The sequence below is a fragment of the Rhea pennata genome (assembly GCF_028389875.1).
Source record: "Rhea pennata isolate bPtePen1 chromosome 35 unlocalized genomic scaffold, bPtePen1.pri SUPER_35_unloc_1, whole genome shotgun sequence".
NCBI classification, from domain to species: Eukaryota; Metazoa; Chordata; class Aves; order Rheiformes; family Rheidae; genus Rhea; species Rhea pennata.
The window spans coordinates 18,169-38,534 of NW_026907594.1; the positions used below are offsets into that span (position 1 = coordinate 18,169).

The window sequence follows — 20,366 nt, forward strand, 5'->3', positions numbered from 1 at the left end:
GGGGGGGGAATCCGAGGGGCGACGCCGGGGGGGGTCCGAGGGGCGACGCTGGGGGGATCCGGGGGTGACACTGGGGGGACCTGGGGGGGGGAATCCGAGGGGGCGATGCCGGGGGGGGTCCAAGGGGCGACGATGGGGGGATCCGGGGGTGACACTGGGGGGACCTGGGGGGGGGGAATCCGAGGGGCGACGCCGGGGGGGGGGTCCGAGGGGTGACGCTGGGGGGGATGGGGGGGATCCAAGGGGCGACGCCGGGGGGATCCGAGGGGCGACGCCGGGGGGGGGGTCCGAGGGGCGACGCTGGGGGGATCCGGGGGTGACACTGGGGGGACCTGGGGGGGGGGGGAATCCGAGGGGTGACGCCGGGGGGGGGGTCCGAGGGGCGATGCTGGAGGGGATGGGGGGGGGATCCGAGGGGCAACACCGGGGGGGGGGATCCGGGGGGTGACGATGGGGGGGATCCGGGGGGTGACGCCAGGGGGGATCTGGGGTGGTGGGGGGAATCCGAGGGGCGACGCCGGGGGGGCTCAGCCCTGGATGCCGGGGGCGGGGGGCCGCCCCCCCTGGAGCCCGAAGTAGACGTAGAGCAGGAAGGCGACGAGCGCCCCGAAGGCGGCCAGCTGCGCCCCCAGGGGCAGGACGCGGCCCCCGGCCGGGGGGGCGGCGGGGGGCGCCCGGGGGGGCCGGATGGCCTGCCGGGGCTCCAGGCGCAGGGGGGCCCCGGCCGAGCCCCCCCAGGGCCGGCGGGGCCTGCGGGGGGGGGGGCACAGGGTGAGCAGAGCCGGGGGGAGACCCCGACCCACCTCGTGCCCCCCCCCCAACTTCCCTCCCCCCCCCCCCCCCACGGACTCACCTCTCCTCCCGCTCCGTCAGGCTGGGGGGGGCCCGGAAACGCTCCCCGATCTGTAGCGGTATTGGGGGGGGGTCAGTGCGGACCCCCCACGGCCCCCCAGCAGCCCCCCCCCCCCCCCGCCTCAGCCCCCCACTCACGGGCTGGCGGGCGCGGGCTGGACCCCCATATTCCCGGGGGGGCAGGTCGTCGGCAGCAGCGTCTGGCGGGGAGAGGGGGTGAGAAAGGGGGGGACCCCGAAACCCCCTGCGCCCCCTATGCTCCCTCCCCCCCCCATTAGCCCCCCAAGGGACTGCCACTCCTCTGAGCCCCCAACCAGCCCCCCAACTCCCCAGGGACCCCCAAAGCCTCCCAGGGGCTCCCCCACCCCCCAGGGAACCCCCAAACCTCCCAAGGGCTCCCCCAAACCCCCCTGCCCCCCCAAGGACACCCAAAACCTCCCAGGGACTCCCCCACTGCCCCCCCAGGGACCCCCCAAACCTCCCAAGGGCTCCCCAAAACCCCCCTGCCCCCCCAGGGACCCCCAAAACCTCCCAGGGACTCCCCCATTCCCCCCAGGGACCCCCCAAACCTCCCAAGGGCTCCCCCAAACCCCTCTGCCCCCCCAAGGACACCCAAAACCTCGCAGGGACTCCCCCACTGCCCCCCCAGGGACCCCCCAAATCTCCCAAGGGCTCCCCCAAGCCCCCCTGCCCCCCCAGGGACCCCCAAAACCTCCCAGGGACTCCCCCATTCCCCCCAGGGACCCCCCAAACCTCCCAAGGGCTCCCCCCAAGCCCCCCTGCCCCCCCAGGGACCCCCAAAACCTCCCAGGGACTCCCCCATTCCCCCCAGGGACCCCCCAAACCTCCCAAGGGCTCCCCCCAAGCCCCCCTGCTCCCCCAGGGACCCCCAAAACCTCCCAGGGACTCCCCCACTCCCCCCCTAGGGACCCCCAAACCCTCCCCGGAGCTCCCCCAAGCCCCCCTGCCCCCCCAGGGACCCCCAAAACCTCCCAGGGACTCCCCCACTCCCCCCCTAGGGACCCCCAAACCCTCCCCAGAGCTCCTCCAAGCCCCCCTCTGCCCCCCAGGGACCCCCAACCCTGCCCCCCGGGGCTCCCCCCAGGCCGCCCCCCCCCCCAAATCCTCACCGTAGCCGCTCTCATCCTCTTGCTCGGGGAAATCGTAAAACTCCCGCGTGTGGGTGCGCGTGGGGCTGGGATCTGGGGGGGCAGGTTATGGGGGGGGGTGGCAGCGCCCCCCCATGCCCCCCCCCGCCCTCCCGGGGCCCCCCCAGAGCCCCCCCGGAGCCCCCCGGCCCCTCACCGTCCCGGAAGCGGTGCTCCCACCGCGGCTCTCTCAGGTAGGACCACGAGGGGCTGAGATCTGTTTTGGGGGGGGGGACAGTGGGGGGGGGGGTCAATGGGGGGCGCTGGGCCCCCCAGGACCCCCCGCTCCCCCCGGCCCGGCCCCACTCACCAGCATCCGGGCCCTGGTACGACTCCTGCGCGAAGGCCTCCGAGGGGCCGGGCTCTGGGGGGCCGCGGCGTCACTGGGGGGGCACTGTGCCCCCCCCCCGGGACCCCACTGCCCCCCTTGGGTCCCCACCTCCCCCCCCCAGGACCTCCTGCCCCCCAAGACCCCCCAGGGACCTACACAGTGTCCTGCCTCCCCTGGGTCCCCCTGGGAGAGACCCCAGCTGCCCCCCTGGGACCCCCCAGCCCCCCCCAGAGACCCCCTGCTGCCCCCCAGCACCCCTGGGACCCCCAGAGACCCCAGCTGACCTCTCTGGGGTCCCTCAGCTGCCCCCTTGGGACCCCCCAGCCCCCCCCCAGAGACCCCCTGCTGCCACCCAGCACCCCTGGGACCCCCAGAGACCCCAGCTGACCTCCCTGGGGTCCCTCAGCTGCCCCCCTGGGACTCCCCAGCCCCCCCCAGAGACCTCCAGCTGCCCCCCAGCACCCCTGGGACCCCCAGAGACTCCAGCTGTCCTCCCTGGGGCCCCTCAGCTGCCCCCCTGGGACCCCCCAGCCCCCCCAGAGACCCCCAGCTGCCCCCCAGCACCCCTGGGACCCCCAGAGACCCCAGCTGCCCCCCTGGGACCCCCCAGCAACCCTGGGACCCCCCCATCACCCCTATTTCCCCACCAGGGTGCCCCCAGAGCCTCCTCTGCCCCCCTGGGACCCCCCAGCACCCCTGGGACCCCGATTTCTCCCGCAGGGCGCCCCCCCAGCCCCCCGGCCCCCCACTCACCGCTGCCCCCCACGCGGCTCCGCTGCGTCTCGTACTCGTAGATCTTCTTCTCGTACAGCTTCCGCGTGGAGCCTGGGGGCCGGGGGGGGGTCAGGGCCCCCCGGGACCCCCCTGCCCCACTGCACCCCCCCCCCACGGCCTGCAGAGAGACCCTGCGCCCCCATAGCCCCCCCCCAGGCCAGGAGCCCCTACGCAGCCCTCCGGCACCCCCAAAGCCGAGTCCCCCAGCGCCCTGGCCCCAGTGTCCCCAGCTGCCCCCCACGTCACTAGTTGTCCCCAGTATCCCCAGTCTCCCCAGTGCCCCCCATGTCCCCAGCTGTCCCCAGGACCCCAAATACTCCCGTGTCCTCTGTGTCCCCAGTGCCCCCTGTGTCCCCAGTGCCCCCCGTGTCCCCAGCTGACCCCCAGGCCCCCTGTGCCCCCCATGTCCCCAGCTGCCCCAGTGTCCGCCGTGTCCCCAGTGCCCCCCGTGCCCCCCATGTCCCCTGCTGCCCCCTGTGTCCCCCATGTCCCCAGCTGCCCACGGGGCCCCCCGTGCCCCCCATGTCCCCAGCGGCCCCCCGGCCCCCCGGCGCGCACCCACGATGGGGCCGTGGGGGATGCGGCAGCTCTTGAGCTTCTCCAGCAGCTCCTTGTCCGTGAGACCCCGGTAGCTCTGCATGGCCTGGGGGGGGGGGGCAGGGGCACGTGGGGACCCCGCGGGGCCACCCCGGGGCTGTGGGGCAGGGCCATGGGCCCCCCCTCGGGCTGTGGGGCAGGGAGATGGGACCACGCCGGGGCTGTGGGGCAGGGACACGGGGCCATGGTCCCCCCTTGGGCTGCGGGGCAGGGACACGGTCCCCTCGGGCTGTGGGGCAGGGCCATGGTTCCCCCTCGGGCTGTGGGGCAGGGCCATGGGGCCACCCTGGGGCTGTGGGGCAGGGTCATGGGGCCATGGCCCTCCCTCGGGCTGTGGGGCAGGGCCATGGGGCCACCCTGGGGCTGTGGGGCAGGGCCATGGTTCCCCCTCGGGCTGTGGGGCAGGGCCATGGGGCCACCCTGGGGCTGTGGGGCAGGGACATGGGGACATGGGCCCCCCTCGGGCTGCGGGGCAGGGACACGGGGCCCCTCCCGGAGCTGTGGGGCAGGGCCATGGGGCCTCCCCCGGGGCTGTGGGGCAGGGTCACGGGGCCACGGTCCCCCCACGGGCTGTGGGGCAGGGCCATGGTCCCTCCCCCGGGGCTGTGGGGCAGGGAAACGGGGCCCCTCCCAGAGCTGTGGGGCAGGGCCATAGTCCCTCCCCTGGGGCTGTGGGGCAGGGCCAAGAGGCCACCCCGGGGCTGTGGGGCAGGGACACGGGGGGCAGGGCCATGGGGCCCCCTCGGGCTGTGGGGCAGGGCCGTGGGGCCCCCTCGGGCTGTGGGGCAGGGCCACGGGGGGCAGGGCCATGGGGCCCCCTCGGGCTGTGGGGCAGGGCCGCGGGGGGCAGGGCCATGGGGCCCCCTCGGGCTGTGGGGCAGGGCCGTGGGGCCACCCCGGGGCTGTGGGGCAGGGCCACGGGGGGCAGGGCCATGGGGCCCCCTCGGGCTGTGGGGCAGGGCCGCGGGGCCCCCGGGGGTCCCGGCCCCGGTGCCGGTACCTCGCTCCCGGGTCCAGGCCGCGCGCGCGAAGGGAAGTGACTCAGGTGGGCGGGGCCGAGCGCCCGGGGGCGTGGCCGAGCGCTCGAGGGCGTGGCCGAGCGGCTAGGGGCGTGGCCAGCCCCGGGAGCGGGACGGAGAGGCTAGGGGCGGGGCCAGCGCGTCGGGGGCGGGGCCGAGAGTCTAGGGGCGTGGCCGGCGCCCCGGGGGCGTGCCCAAGCCCACCTTGGGGGGCGTGGCCGTGCCCGCTCGCTGGGGGCGGGCTCTCCTCGTGGCCACGCCCCCTCCGGCCCAACGCCGGGGGGGGGGGTGCGCTGTGGGGCAGCCCCCCCCCCCCCATGGGGCTGGGCCGCCCGGACGCCTGGGCCCCAACCCGTGACTGGGCTCTGCCGCGGCGCCCCCCCCCCCCCCCCCCCCGGCCCCACACGTGTGGGGCGGACGCGGTGCCCCAAGGAGGACGCGGGCCGGGCTCGTTTCTCCTCGTTTATTTCCTCCGTGGGGCCGGCGGGTCGCCCCCCACCCCCCCCACTCCCCCCCCCCCGGGCCCCCGCCCTGCCCCACAGCGGGCCGGGGGGCGCCGGGGCCCCACACGTCACGATCACGGCACAAGACAGACACCGGGGGCGGGGGGGGCAGGACGCGGGCCTGGGGGCGGCGCAGCTGTGGGGCAGGCCGTGGGGCACGGCTATGGGGCAGGGCCGTGGGGCAGGCCACGAGGCTATGGCACAGGGCAACGGGGCTTTGGGGCAGGGACATGGCGCAGGCCACAGGGCCGTGGGGCGGGTTGTGGGGCTCGGCTATGGGGCAGGCCCCAGAGCTATGGGGAGGGGCTATGGGGCAGGCTGCGGGCCTATAGGGCGGGGCGATGGGGCAGGCCCCAGGGCTATGGGGCAGGGCGACGAGGCAGGCAGTGGGGCAGGCTATGGGGCAGGCCCCACAGACACCATAGCTGCACGCAGAGGGGGCGGGGCCGCCCCGCCCCCCTAGGCCCCGCCCCCTGCCCCCCAGGGCGGCTCCTGGGCTCGGCGCCCCCCTGCTGGGGGGGGACCTGCGGGAGAGAGGCCGTCAGGGGCAGCCTGACCCACGGCGGCACCCGGACCCCCGTGGGGCTCCCCGACCCACAGCGCCCCCCCCAGACCCCCGTGGGGCAGCCTGACCCACGGCGGCACCCGGACCCCCGTGGGGCTCCCCGACCCACAGTGCCCCCCCCCAGACCCCCGTGGGGCAGCCTGACCCACGGCGGCACCCGGACCCCCGTGGGGCTCCCTGACCCACAGCGCCCCTCCCAGACCCCCGTGGGGCAGCCTGACCCACGGCGGCACCGGGACCCCCGTGGGGCTCCCCGACCCACAGCGCCCCCCCCCAGACCCCCGTGGGGCAGCCTGACCCACGGCGGCACCCGGACCCCCGTGGGGCTCCCCGACCCACAGCACCCCTCCCAGACCCCCGTGGGGCAGCCTGACCCACGGCGGCACCCGGACCCCCGTGGGGCTCCCCGACCCACAGCGCCCCCCCCAGACCCCCGTGGGGCAGCCTGACCCATGGCGACCCCCCCAGGCCACTGTGAGGCTCCCCCAGATCCCCCCATAGGGCACCCCCAGACCCCCATGGGGCACTCCCAGACTCCCCCCAGGGAACACTCTGGACCCCCAGGGACACCCCCAGCCCCCCATAGGGCACCCCAGACCCATAGGGCACCCCCAGACCCCCCTCCAGGACACCCCCAGACCCGTAGGGCACCCCCAGCACACCCACAAGGGCACCCTCAGCCCCCCCATAGGGCACCCCAGCCCCATAGGGCACCCCCAGACCCCCCCCCAGGACACCCCCAGGCCCCCCATAGGGGACACCCCCAGACCCAAAGGGCACCCCCAGACCCACCAGGGAATACCCCAGACCCGTAGGGCACCCCCAGACCCCCCCCAGGACACCCCCAGCCCCCCAGTAGGGGACACCCCCAGACCCAAAGGGCACCCTCAGCCCCCCCATAGGGCACCCCAGCCCCATAGGGCACCCCCAGACCCCCCCCAGGACACCCCCAGCCCCCCAGTAGGGGACACCCCCAGACCCAAAGGGCACCCCCAGCCCCCCCATAGGGCACCCCCAGCCCCCCAGTAGGGGACACCCCCAGACCCAAAGGGCACCCCCAGCCCCCCCATAGGGCACCCCCAGCCCCCCAGTAGGGGACACCCCCAGACCCAAAGGGTACCCTCAGCCCCCCCATAGGGCACCCCAGCCCCATAGGGCACCCCCAGACCCCCCCCCAGGACACCCCCGGCCCCCCATAGGGGACACCCCGGACCCCCAGCCCCCCCCCCCGGCACGGCCCCACTCACCCTACATCTGGTTGGCAAAGGAGGTGGGGGCGGCCTGGCCGTACCCCCCCTCGGGGGGGCCGTAGCCGCCCTGGCCGTAGTCGGGCTGGTAGCCGCCGGGCTGCCCGTAGCCGCCCTCGGGCTGCCCGTAGCCGCCCTCGGGGGCCGCCGGCTTCTCGGGGGCGCCGGCGGGGGGGCCGCGGCCCCACGGCCCCCCCCAGCCCGTCTCCTTGAACACGAACCAGAGGTTGCCCGTCCACAGCACCAGGTTCAGGAAGCCGAAGACCTGCGGGGGGGCGGGGGGGGGGACAGACACACACGCTATAGGGGGCGGCCCTATAGGCGCCGGGAGGTGGGGTCCCGGGATGGGGGGGTGGGGGTGGCTCCAGGGCTGCCATAGGACCTGGGGGAGCACTATAGGGCTGCTATAGGTCCCACGGAACGGAGGGCTCTAGGGGTGCTATAGGGCCCGGGGGAGGGCTATAGGGGTGCCACAGGTCCCAGGGGGCTCCGGGGGGGCTCTAGGTCCCAGGGGCTCTGGGGGGGGGGGTCTCTAGGGGTGCTATAGGGCCCGGGGGAGGGCTATAGGGGTGCCACAGGTCCCAGGGGGCTCCGGGGGGGGGGCTCTAGGTCCCAGGGGAGGAGTGTGAGAGCCTATAGGGCTGCTACAGGTCCCAGGGAATGGGGAGGGGGGCTCCAGGGGTGCTATAGGGCCCAGGGGAAGGCTATAGGGGTGCCATAGGTCCCAGGGATCTTGGGGGGGGGGGGCTCCAGGAGTGCTATAGGACCCGTGGGAGTACTATGAGAGCCTATACGGCTGCTATAGGTCCTGGGAATGGGGGGCTCTAGGGGTGCTATAGGGCCCAGGGGAAGGCTATAGGGGTGCCATAGGTCCCAGGGGGCTGCGGGGGCTCCAGTGGTGCTATAGCTACTGTGAGAGCCTATAAGGCTGCTATAGGTCCCAGGGAAAGGGGGGCTCTAGGGGTGCTATAGGTCCTGGGGCAGGGCTATAGGGGTCTATAGGGATGCCATACATCCCAGGGGGCTGGAAGGGGGGGCTCCAGGGGGGTTCTGGGTCCCAGGCGATGGAGGGGGCTCTAGGGGTGGTATAGGACCCGAGGGGAGTGCTACAGAGGTGCTATAGGTCCTGTGGAGTGTTATAGGGGTGCTATAGGTGCTAGGGGGCTACAGGAAAGGTCCAGGGATGCTATAGGACCCAGAGGAGCACTATTGGAATCTATAGGGCTGCTATAGGTCCCGACTCCACTACCGGGGGGAGGCCTGTGGGGATCCTAGGGGAGTACTGTGGGGAGCTATAGGGATGCCATAGGTCCCAGGGGAACCTGACAGGGTTGTGGGGGTACTATAGGGCACTATAGGGCACCATGGGGGCTCACCACGGAGGTGCTGAGGCCGGAGGTGACGGGGACGCTATAGGGCGCCGTGGGGCGCCGTGGGGCTCACCACGGAGGTGCTGAGGCCGGAGGTGACGGGGACGCTATAGGGCGCCGTGGGGCGCCGTGGGGCTCACCACGGAGGTGCTGAGGCCGGAGGTGACGGGGACGCTATAGGGCGCCGTGGGGCGCCGTGGGGCTCACCACGGAGGTGCTGAGGCCGGAGGTGACGGGGACGCTATAGGGCGCCGTGGGGCGCCGTGGGGCTCACCACGGAGGTGCTGAGGCCGGAGGCGACGGGGACGCTATAGGGCGCCGTGGGGCGCCGTGGGGCTCACCACGGAGGTGCTGAGGCCGGAGGTGACGGGGACGCTATAGGGCGCCGTGGGGCGCCGTGGGGCTCACCACGGAGGTGCTGAGGCCGGAGGCGACGGGGACGCTATAGGGCGCCGTGGGGCGCCGTGGGGCTCACCACGGAGGTGCTGAGGCCGGAGGCGACGGGGACGCTATAGGGCGCCGTGGGGCGCCGTGGGGCTCACCACGGAGGTGCTGAGGCCGGAGGCGACGGGGACGCTATAGGGCGCCGTGGGGCGCCGTGGGGCTCACCACGGAGGTGTTGAGGCCGGAGGTGACGGGGACGCTATAGGGCGCCGTGGGGCGCCGTGGGGCTCACCACGGAGGTGCTGAGGCCGGAGGTGACGGGGACGCTATAGGGCGCCGTGGGGCGCCGTGGGGCTCACCACGGAGGTGTTGAGGCCGGAGGTGACGGGCGAGCGCAGGCCGCGGCAGCGGGCCCCCGGGCGCCGGCAGCCCGGCAGCTCGGCCAGGACGCCGGCGGGCGCCGTGGCCTCCTTGATGTCCGCCAGCGCCTTGGCCCAGGCGCAGGAGCTCACCAGCCACAGGAAGGCCAGCACCCCCGTGGCCACCAGGTCCTGGGCGCCGAGAAGGTGGGGTGGGTGGGGGGGCGGCGTCACGCGCGCTCCCCCCGGCTCCCCCCGTGGCCCCATCCCCAGTGCCCTCCACGGCCCCAGCCCCATGGCCCCAATGTCCTCCGTGGCCCCAGTGTCCTCCATGGCCCCATCCCAATGATCCCAATGTTCTCCATGGCCCCATCCCAATGATCCCAATGTTCTCCATGGCCCCAGTGTCCTCCATGGCCCCATCTCAATGATCCCAATGTCCTCCGTGGCCCCAGTGTCCTCCATGGCCCCATCCCAATGATCCCAATGTTCTCCATGGCCCCAGTGTCCTCCATGGCCCCATCTCAATGATCCCAATGTCCTCCGTGGCCCCAGTGTCCTCCATGGCCCCATCTCAATGATCCCAATGTTCTCCATGGCCCCAGTGTCCTCCATGGCCCCATCTCAATGATCCCAATGTCCTCCGTGGCCCCAGTGTCCTCCATGGCCCCATCTCAATGATCCCAATGTTCTCCATGGCCCCAGTGTCCTCCATGGCCCCATCTCAATGATCCCAATGTCCTCCGTGGCCCCAGTGTCCTCCATGGCCCCATCTCAATGATCCCAATGTCCTCCGTGGCCCCAGTGTCCTCCATGGCCCCATCCCAATGATCCCAATGTCCTCCATGGCCCCAGTGTCCTCCATGGCCCCAGCCCTATGGCCCCAATGTCCTCCATGATGGCCCCAGTGTCCTCCATGGCCCCATCCCAATGATCCCAATGTTCTCCATGGCCCCAGTGTCCTCCATGGCCCCATCCCAATGATCCCAATGTTCTCCATGGCCCTAGTGTCCTCCATGGCCCCATCCCAATGATCCCAATGTCCTCCATGGCCCCAGTGTCCTCTATGGCCCCAGCCCTATGGCCCCAATGTCCTCCATGATGGCCCCAGTGTCCTCCATGGCCCCATCCCAATGATCCCAATGTTCTCCGTGGCCCCAATACCCTCCATGCTCTCCATGGCCCCATCCCCATGGTCCCAATGTCCTCCATGGCCCCAGTGTCCTCCATGGCCCTATCCCCATGGCCCCAATGTCCTCCATGGCCCCAGTGTCCTCCATGGCCCTATCCCCATGGTCCCAGTGTTCTCCATGGCCCCACGGCCCCAATGTCCTCCAGGGCCCCAATGTCCTCCATGTTCTCCATGGCCCCATCCCCCTGGCCCCAATGTCCTCCATGGCCGCAGTGTCCTCCATGTTCTTCATGGCCCCATCCCCATGGCCCCAATGTCCTCCATGGCCCCAATGTCCTTCATGGCCCCATCCTGATGATCCCAACGTTCTCCATGGCCCCAACGTCATGCATGTTCTCCACGGCCCCAATGTCCTCCACGGCCTCCATGGTCCCATCCCCATGCCCCAAGTGTCATCCATGGCCCCAATGCTCTCCATGTCCTCCCACGGCCCCATCCCCACGGCCCCAGTATCCTCCATGATCCTCCATGGCCCTCCTATAGTCCCCCATGTCCTTGTGCCCCATGTCCCCACACCCCACATCCGCCCATCTTCTCCCCACAAGCCCACGTACCCGTGCCCCACGTCCCCCCACCTGCCCGTGCCCCCCCATCGCCCCCACTCACGATGACGGGCCCCTTGTTGTTCTCCCGGTACTTGCTGTCGAGGAAGAGGTAGACGCCGAGGGCGCCCAGGGCGTAGAGGAAGGCGAAGACGGCCACGGTGACGAAGAACTCAGCGGCCGACGAGTAGTCGCCCACCAGGAACACCTTCTCCTGGTGGCCCCTCTCGGTGCCCTGGCACGTGGGGGCCAGGAAGTACACCTGGTGCAGCCTGGGGCACCCGCAGCGGGCTAGCGCCGGCCCCCGCCGCTGGCCCCCGCACCGTTGCACATAGCATCTCCCCCATTGGTCCCTATGGGCCTGGACCATGCCTGGTTGGTCCCTATGGACCTGAAGCATCTCCCTTAATGGTCCATATGGGTTTGGAGCATCAGTCCCAATGGTCCCTATGGATTTGGACCATGCCTGGTTGGTCCCTATGGGCCCGGGGTATCTCCCCCAATGGTCCCTATGGACATGGAGCATGCCTGGTTGGTCACTATGGACCTGGAGCATTGCCCTCAATGGTTCATATAGGTCTAGAGGATCCCTGGTTGGCCCCCATGGGCCTGGAGCATCTCCCTTAATGGTCCATATGGGTCTGAAGCATCTCCCCCAATAGTCCGTATGGACTTGGACCATCCCTGGTTGGCCCCTATGGGCCTGGAGCATCTCCATCAATGGTCCCTATAGGCCTGGAGCATGCCTGGTTGGTCCCTATGGGCCTGGAGCATTTCTATCAATGGTCCACATAGGCCTGGAGCATCTCTGATTGGTCACTATGGCCCCGGAGCACCTCCCTCAATGGTCCATATAGGTCTAGAGCATCCCCGGTTGGTCTCTGTGGGCCCAGAGCATGTCCATCAATGGTCCGTATGAGTCTGGAGCATCACCCCCAATGGTCCATATGACTTGGACCGTGCCTGGTTGGTCCCTATGGGCCTGGAGCATCTCCCCCAATGGTCCCTATGGGCCTGGAGCATCCCTGGTTGGTCCCTACGGGCCTGGAGCATCTCCCCCAATGGTCCCTATGGGCCTGGACCACCCCTGGTTGGTCCCTACGGGCCTGGAGCATCTCCCCCAATGGTCCCTATGGGCCTGGAGCATCTCCATCAATGGTCCCTATGGGCCTGGACCATCCCTGGTTGGTCCCTACGGGCCTGGAGCATCTCCCCCAATGGTCCCTATGGGCCTGGAGCATCTCCCCCAATGGTCCCTATGGGCCTGGACCACCCCTGGTTGGTCCCTACGGGCCTGGAGCATCTCCCCCAATGGTCCCTATGGGCCTGGACCATCCCTGGTTGGTCCCTACGGGCCTGGAGCATCTCCCCCAATGGTCCCTATGGGCCTGGACCATCTCCATCAATGGTCCCTATGGGCCTGGAGCATCTCCCCCAATGGTCCCTACGAGCCTGGAGCATCTCCCCCAATGGTCCCTATGGGCCTATACCACCCCTGGTTGGTCCCTACGGGCCTGGAGCATCTCCCCCAATGGTCCCTATGGGCCTGGACCATCTCCATCAATGGTCCCTATGGGCCTGGACCATCCCTGGTTGGTCCCTACGGGCCTGGAGCATCTCCCCCAATGGTCCCTATGGGCCTGGACCATCTCCATCAATGGTCCCTATGGGCCTGGACCATCCCTGGTTGGTCCCTACGGGCCTGGAGCATCTCCATCAATGGTCCCTATGGGCCTGGAGCATCCCTAGTTGGTGCATACAGGGCGAGGGGATTGTAGGAGCCCCCCGGGGGGGGCGTATGGCCCCATAGCATGCCAGAGAGGATCCTATGGGCCTGGAGCGCCTCCTCCCCGCCCCCCCCCCGGCGGCGGCGCACCTGAAGGGGTAGCCGAAGTCCACGGCGATGTTGAGGTCGCTCTCGTTGCGGGTGGCACATTCGACGCTCAGGCCGAAGGAGCCCGAGTAGCTGCCGCAGGTGGCGAAGGCGAAGATGGAGAAGAGCTGGGGGGCGGGGAGGGGGGGGGACACAGGAGGGGTGACCGGCACGTCCCCCCCCCCCAACACCCCTAGATGGGCAGAGCCCACGTTCGTTACCCCCCCCCCTCCTCCTCCCCAGCCTCGTTAATCCCAGGATTAGACCGAGATGACCCAAATTGGCAGCTGCTTCAGGGAGGGGGGAACTGGGGGAGAATGGTGGTGGGGGGGGGGGGTCCAGAGGGTCCTGGGAGGATCTACGGGGGGTCAAGGGGGTCCTGGAGGGGACCTGGGGGGGGGTCAATAGGGTCCGGGGGGGGGGGATCTGGGGAATTGGGAGGGTCGGGGGGGCTGGGAGGAATCTGTGGGGGGGGAGTGGGGAGGGGTCTGGGGAGGCCCAAGGGGTCCGGGGGGGGATCTGAGAGGGATTTGGAGGGAATTGGGGGGGGGCTGGGGGGGCTAGAGGAGTTTGGAGGGAATTGGGGGGGTCTGGGAGTCTCTGAAAGGGGGTTGAGAGGAATTGGGGGGTCCTGGGGGGGGCTGGGAGGGGGCTGAAGGGAATGTGGGGGGGGGGCTGGGGGGGCTGGGAGGGGGTGAAGGGAATTGGGGGGGGGCTTGGAGAACCTATAGGGGGTCCAGAGGGGTCTGGGGGGGATATGGGGGGTCCGGGGGGGATCTAAGCGTCCAGGGACAAGTGCAGGGGTCCGGGGGGGTCCGGGCGGGCCCGGGGGGGGGGGGGCGGGGGTCGCTCACCCACTCCAGCAGCTTCAGGAAGCCCAGCGGCTCCTTGATCACCCGGAACTGGCCCCCGGCCACCAGCTGCGGGACAGACCCTCAGCGCGGGGCCCCGGCGTCCGGGGGGGCCCCGGCGTCCGGCTCGGGGGGGGGGGGGGGGGAGGGAGCCCTCCAGGGGGCGCTGCGCCTCGGGGCTGGGTGTGACCTCACGCCTGACGCTGTGCTGACGTCATACCACGCCCCCCTCCCTCCCGGAGGGGTCCGGGAGGGGGCTCGGCCACCCCCCCCCCGAGGCGCAACGCTGCATCATCCTCCCCCCCCCCCCCGCTGGAAAATGCGGCCCCCCCCCCGGCGCTGCGGCACCTCCCCCCCCCCCCGGCCGCAGCGGCTGCTGCGCCCCCCCCAGGGGCAAATCCCCCCCCCCCCGCGGGGCAAATCCCCCCCCCCGCGGGGCAAATATCCCTCTGCAATGCAACACTCCCCCCCCCCCGCGGAAAATTGCATCCTCATCTCGGGTGCAAATATCCCCCCCCGGGGTAAATAATCCCCCCCCCGGGGACAAGTAGCCCCCCCCCCGGCCGGCGAATCGTGTCCACCCCTGCTGCAAACATCGCCCCCCCCGTGCAAATCCCAGCCCGAGTGCATCCCCCCCCCCCCCCAAATCAAATCCGCCCCCGCTGCAATCCCAGCCGCCCCCCCCCGGCTGATGCCACCCCCCCCCCCCGGGCAAACTGCATCGCCTCCCTGCAAATAACCCCCCTCCCCACGCAATTACCCCCTCCTCTAATTAAATTGCCCTTGTGCAATTAACCCCTTAGTGCAATTAATTGCCCCCCCCCCCGTGCAATTAACCCCCTGGTGCAATTATTCCCCCCCCCCCCGCGATGCAATTAACCCCTTGCTGCAATCAAATCGCCCCCTCTCCCCGTGCAAATGACCCCCCGGTGTGATTGCATCCCCCCCCCCCGCAATCACCCCCGTGCTGTGCAATGCCCCCCCCCCAGTGTAGTCGCCCCCCCCCCCGCGGGGTGCGGGGGGGGTGCGGGGGGGGCCGCGCTCACCTGGTTCAGCACCTCCATCGCTGCGGGCTCGGGGAGACGCAGCGCGGCGGCGGGGGGAGCGGCGGCGGGGGGGGGAACAGCCGCGCGCGCCCGCGCGCGACGACGCGGCGGGAGGGGCGGTGCCAGGCGGGAACAGCCCTCTTCCCCCTCCCGCTTTTCGCGTGCGCGCGCGCGCGTGGGCGGGGCGGGGCGGCGGGCGCAGCGCGCGCATGCGCGGCGGGAACAGCGCCGCCGTGCGGCCCCCGCGGGGAAGGGCGGAAGTGACGCGTGAGGCCGCCGCAGGGTTGCGCCATGTTGGGACCTGGCGAGTTCCGATGCGTGGGGCGGCACCAGATTGGGGCCTGGCGAGCCTCAAAGCCTGGGGCAGCGCCATGTTGGGGCCTGGCGAGCCTCGAAGCCTCGGGTGGCACCATGTTGGGGCCTGGCGAGCCTCGAAGCCGGAGGCGGCACCATGTTGGGGCCTGGCAAGCCTCGAAGCCCGAGGGGGCGCCATGTTGGGGCCTGGCGAGCCTTGATGCCTGGGGTGGCGCTATGTTGGGGCCTGGTGAGCCTCGAAGCCTTGTGTGGCACCATGTTGGGGCCTGGCGAGCCTCGAAGCCTGAGGAGGCGCCATGTTGGGGCCTGGCAAGCCTCGAAGCCTCGGGTGGCGCCATGTTGGGGCCTGGCGAGCCTTGATGCCTGGGGTTGCGCCATGTTGGGACCTGGTGAGCCTTGATGCTTGGGGCGGCGCCAGATTGGGGCCTGGCGAGCCTCGAAGCCCAAGGTGGCACCATGTTGGGGCCTGGCGAGCCTCGAAGCCTCGGGTGGCGCCATGTTGGGGCCTGGCGAGCCTCGAAGCCCGAGGGGGCACCATGTTGGGGCCTGGCAAGCCTTGAAGCCCAGGGTGGTGCCATGTTGGGCCCTGGTGAGCCTCAAAGCCCAAGGTGGCGCCATGTTTGGGCCTGGTGAGCCTCAAGGCCTGGGATGTTGCCATTTTGGGGCCTGGCGAGCCTTGAAGCTTGGGGTGGTGCCACGTTGAGGCCTGGCGAGCCTCGAAGCCCAAGGGGGCACCATGTTGGGGCCTGGCGAGTTTCGATGCCTGGGGCGGCACCATGTTAGCGGGGCCTAGCGAGCCTCAAAGCCTCGTGCAGCACCATGTTCGGGCCCGGCAAGCCTTGACGCCCAAGGGGGGTGCCATGTTGGGGCCTGGCAAGCCTCGATGCCTGGCTTATTTAGGGGTGGGGCGCAAGCCCGGACGCCTGGGTCCCCCGGGCCAGGCTGTTTTGGGTGGGGCGGGCTCGGATGCCTCCCGCCGCAAGGCAGAGGAGGCTGCGGAGGGCAGCGAGGCCTCCGGGGCGAGAGCGGGAGGCGCCCGCACGCCGGGTTTCCGCGCGCCGCAGCCACACGCAGCCAGAGGGACGTGCCGGTTTATTGGGGGGGACCAGGGGAGGGGGCGGCAGCGCCGTCAGCCCTCCCGCAGCAGCTCCTCCAGCATCTCCTCGCACATGAGCAGCGCCCGCGCCACGTGGAAGCAGCCTGCGGCAGGCAGAGCAGGCGCCAGGCCCAGTTACACCAGTACCCCCCCAGTAACACCAGTACAGGGGATACCCACCCTCCTCGCACCCCCCGCCCGCCACGGGGGACACAGGCGTCCGGGCGGGGGTGGGGGGGGTGTCCCTACCTTTGAACGGGCCCCCCTTGATGGTGAGCGCCACGTTGCCCTCCCGCGAGAGGTACCCGAACCACTCGCCGTGCTCGGCGTCGCGGAACTGCGGGGAGGAGACCGGAGTGCGGGATGTAAGACGGGGGGGCCAACCCAGGCCAGCGCCCCACGGGACGGGACGGGGACGAGGTGGGGGGGGCCCAGGCGTCCGGGCACCTTGCTGAAGGCGTAGTCGGCGACGCGCTGGAAGTCCTCCAGGTGCTCGGGCCGCCGGTCGTGGGCGTAGGCGGCCAGCAGGGCCACCATGGCCTCGGCGTGGGGCCACCACAGCTTCATGCTCCACTCGAGCTGGGGAGAAAGCGGTGTCAAGAGCTGCGGAGAAGAGAGGGGGGACCGGGGGGGGAGGGGGGACCCCATCCAAACCCCCACCCCCCCACCCACCCCGGCGTACCTGGGTGGGACAGTGCCCGTCGGCGTCGAGGAAGGCGAAGAGCCCCCCGTGCTGGGGGTCCCAGCCGCGCCGCAGGGGCGCCTCGACGAAGGCGGCGATGGCGCGGGCTGCCAGCGCCTCGTCGCCCCGGCGCTGGGCGAAGCGCAGCAGGAACCAGCCCGCCTCGATGGCGTGGCCTGCGGGGGGGTGGGGTGAGGGGGGGGGTCATGATGGCGGGCCCAGGCGTCCGGGTGGGGTTGGTGGGGGAGTGGGGGGACCCCAGCGTGGGGCTCACCGGGGTTCATCAGCCGCCCCATGCTGCCCGGCAGCTCCTTCCCGTCCGGGGAGACGTTTTCCAGCACGACGGAGTCGCCCCGCTGCGGGGGCAGGAGGATTTGGGGGTGCCCTGGGGGGCTCGGGGGGGAGGCTGGGACACACCTGTGTGGCTATGGGGGCTTGCAGGTGTGAGGGGGGGGGAATCCATGGGGGGATCTGGGGGTGCAGGGAAGACCCTGGGCGGAGCCAGAGGTGCAGGAGGCTTCAGAGGGGAGAAATTGGGGTTGTGTGGGAACACCTGGGGGGCAAAAGGTCTCCTGAGAAGGATCTGTGGGTGCAGGGGGGTGTGCACTGGCGATATTTGGGGTGCAGGAAACCCCTCGGGAAGGATTGGGGGTGCACCTGGGTTATTTGGGGGGGGACAGGAAGCTCCTGAGGGTGCACTGGGGATATTGGGGGTGCAGGAAGCTCATGGGGGGAATTGGGGGTGTAGGAAGCTCCTGGGCGTGCACTGGGGATACTGGGGGGGGGGTAGGAAGCTCCCAGGGGATGTAGGAGGTGGCTGCGGAGGGGATCTGGGCCGGGGGGGCGGCCCCGGGGGGGGGGGGCGGTACCTGGAGGTGGGCGAGGAGCCGCCGGGCGCCCCAGGCCGCCAGCTCGTCCAGGTCGCCGTCGGCGGGGCCGTCGCGGAGCTGCTCGGCCAGGCCCAGCACCATCATGGGCACCGCCAGCGCCTCGTGGGGGGGGGCCCCCGCCAGCCGCGGCCGCCCCAGCTCCTCGGGGGCCTCGCGGGCCCAGCGGGCCACCGCCGCCATCCACTCCCGCGCCGCCGCCTGCCGGAGGGGGGTTGGAGGAGGCGGGGGGGGGGGCCCAGGCGTCCAGCACCGCCGCGGGAACGGCAGGCACCAAATACCCCGGGATCTGCCCCGAAAAGGCGGCGGGTGGATCCTCCCCCCCCCCGCCACACACACACACCCCCCACGGCGGGGCCCAGGCGTCCGGCTCACCCGGTAGCGCGGCTCCTCGGCGGCCCGTCCCAGCTCGTCGAGGCCCAGGGCGCAGAAGACCTCGCTGAAGACGGTGCGCTGCACCCGCGCCGGGCGCCCGTCGCGGCTCAGGGCGAAGGCGGCGCGGGGCGAGCCGGGCTCCAGCCGGGCGCAACGCAGCAGGAACTCCCCCCCTGCGGGAAAACGGGCCGGGGGGTGGGGGGGGCCCAGGCGTCCGGGTGATTCCCAGGCCTCCGGGCGCACCCCTTCCGGGGGACCCAGGCGTCCGGGCGCTCTCACCTGCCCGTGCCGCCTCCAGGATTTCGGGGCGTCGGAAACGGGGCATTTTCCGGTAAAGTCGGGAGTAGACCCACACCTGGAGGGGGGGGGGTGGGGACAGCGGAGGAGCCCAGGCGTCCGGGCGCCCCTGTCCTCCCCCCCTCCCTCCCCCACTCCAGCCCCATGGGGGGCCCTGGCGTCCGGGCTCACCTGCCGTCCCTGCAGCCACACGTACTTGGTCTCATCGTAGACGGTGCCGTCGCGGCTCAGGCAGGAGAAGAACCCGCTGCCGGGGCAGGACAAGGGTCACCCGGACGCCTGGGCCCACAGCCGGACGCCTGGGCCCACGGCTGGCTCGTTGGGGGGGGGGGGGTGGGGGGTGGGGGAGGACAAGGGTTCAGTTCCCGGGACGCCTGAGTGGGATGAGCAGGCTCTGGGTTCGGGGTCCCCAGGGAGGTGTGGGGCCCAGGCACCTGGTCCGTGGGGAGGGTGTGGGGCCCGGACGCCTGGTCCCTGGGGAGGTGTGGGGCCCGGGCACCTGGTCCGTGGGGAGGGTGTGGGGCCCGGACGCCTGGTCCGTGGGCAGGTGTGGGGCCCGGACGCCTGGTACGTGGGTGGGTGTGGGGCCCAGGCGCCTGGTCCCTGGGGAGGTGTGGGGCCTGGACCCCAAGGAGGGTGTGAGGCCTGGATGCCTGGTCCCCAGGTAGGTGTGGGGCCTGGACGCCTGGTCCCCGGGGAGGTGTGGGGCCCGGACACCTGGTCCCCAGGGAAGTGTGGGGCCTGGACGCCTGGTCCCCAGGGAGGTGTGGGGCCCGGACACCTGGTCCCCGGGGAGGTGTGGGGCCCGGACACCTGGTCCGTGGGTGGGTGTGGGGCCCAGGCGCCTGGTCCGTGGGCAGGTGTGGGGCCCGGACGCCTGGGCTCACCCGTGCTGGGGGTCGTGCGAGTGGCGCTCCCAGAAGGCGATGGTCGCATCCAGCTCCGCCGCCACCCGCTCGCGCCAGGCGCTCAGCGACACCATCGGTCCCGAGGGGGGGGAGCCTGCTGTGGGGTGCCCCACGGAGCCCTCAGATCCCCCCAGCCCCATAGATCTACCTCTATGGCCCCCATGGGGCAGGCTAGTGCGGCTGGGGGGAGGGGGGAGCACAGACCCATAACCTGGTTCTGGGAGTCTGAAGACCCCTCAGCCCTATAGCCCCACCCCACAGACCTCTCAGCCCCATACCCTTGGCTGTAGGGTGCCCCACAGACCCCTCGGCCACACAGACTAGGCCTGAAGAACCCCTCAGCCCCATAGCATCAAACGTGAGACGCTCCACGGATCCCTCAGCCCTATAGCCCCAGCCCCGCAGTGCCCTCCGCCCCACAGACAGGGCTGTGGGACACTCCTCCGCAGCAGAGCAGCCCCCCAGGCCCAGCCCCAGCCCCACAACTGGGGGAGCGCCCCACAGACACCTCCTCGGCCCCACAGCTGGGGCGGGGAGGGGCTCACAGAACCCCCCTCCAGCCCCACAACCAGGGGAGCACCCCACAGACATCCCCAAAGCTGGGGTGGGGAGGGGCCCCCAGAACCTCCCTCCAGCCCCACAGCCAGGTGGGGCACCCCACAGAACCCCCCCAACCCACAGCCAAGGGAGTGTCCCACAGATACCCCCAAAGCTGGGGTGGGGAGGGGCCCACAGGACCCCCCACCAGCCCCACAGCCGGGTGGGGCACCCCACAGAACCCCCTCAACCCAACCCCACAGCCAAGGGAGCGCCCCACAGACACCCCCAAAGCCCGGGTGGGGAGGGGCCCACAGAGGCCCTCTCCAGCCCCACAGCAGAGGGGGGGCGCCCCACAGAACCCCCTCAACCACACAGCCGAGAGGTCGCCCCACAGACACCCCCCACAGCCGGAGTGGGGAGGGGCCCACAGAGGCCCCCTTTGGCCCCACAGCGGAGGGGGGATGCCCCACAGACCCCCCCCCCAGCCCCCCAGCCGAGGAGGAGTCGCCCCACAGACACCCCCGCAGCCGGAGTGGGGAGAGGCCGCCCCATTCCCCCCCCCCCCCCCCGGCCCCACAGCCACGGACCCACCGAGGCGCCGCGCGCGCTGCCC

At 71.9% G+C, this 20,366-nt stretch overlaps 3 protein-coding genes across 3 annotated transcripts; all 3 read right to left on the reverse strand.

Annotated features, from left to right (window-relative positions):
• Positions 1 to 182: 182 nt before the first annotated feature.
• EMD (emerin) lies at positions 183 to 4,763 on the reverse strand. Its single transcript, XM_062600793.1, has 9 exons — positions 4,703 to 4,763; positions 3,664 to 3,748; positions 3,085 to 3,156; positions 2,311 to 2,364; positions 2,158 to 2,217; positions 1,983 to 2,054; positions 991 to 1,052; positions 854 to 903; positions 183 to 750 (listed from the first exon to the last, which is right to left on the reverse strand). Exons 2-9 carry the CDS (start codon positions 3,743 to 3,745, stop codon positions 528 to 530), a joined length of 675 nt encoding a protein of 224 aa, XP_062456777.1. The 5' UTR covers positions 3,746 to 3,748; positions 4,703 to 4,763; the 3' UTR covers positions 183 to 527.
• A 2,274-nt stretch (positions 4,764 to 7,037) lies between these two features.
• On the reverse strand, positions 7,038 to 14,752 carry SYP (synaptophysin). The gene is made up of 6 exons (XM_062600788.1): positions 14,654 to 14,752; positions 13,611 to 13,676; positions 12,760 to 12,884; positions 10,948 to 11,155; positions 9,150 to 9,341; positions 7,038 to 7,301 (listed from the first exon to the last, which is right to left on the reverse strand). The coding sequence occupies exons 1-6, from the start codon at positions 14,669 to 14,671 to the stop codon at positions 7,038 to 7,040; spliced, it is 873 nt and encodes a 290-aa protein (XP_062456772.1). The 5' UTR covers positions 14,672 to 14,752.
• A 1,291-nt stretch (positions 14,753 to 16,043) lies between these two features.
• On the reverse strand, positions 16,044 to 20,355 carry RENBP (renin binding protein). The gene is made up of 10 exons (XM_062600787.1): positions 20,341 to 20,355; positions 19,193 to 19,310; positions 18,477 to 18,552; positions 18,288 to 18,363; positions 17,616 to 18,181; positions 17,021 to 17,102; positions 16,747 to 16,922; positions 16,512 to 16,643; positions 16,314 to 16,401; positions 16,044 to 16,168 (listed from the first exon to the last, which is right to left on the reverse strand). The coding sequence occupies exons 2-10, from the start codon at positions 19,285 to 19,287 to the stop codon at positions 16,098 to 16,100; spliced, it is 1,362 nt and encodes a 453-aa protein (XP_062456771.1). The 5' UTR covers positions 19,288 to 19,310; positions 20,341 to 20,355; the 3' UTR covers positions 16,044 to 16,097.
• Between the last annotated feature and the right edge of the window lie 11 nt (positions 20,356 to 20,366).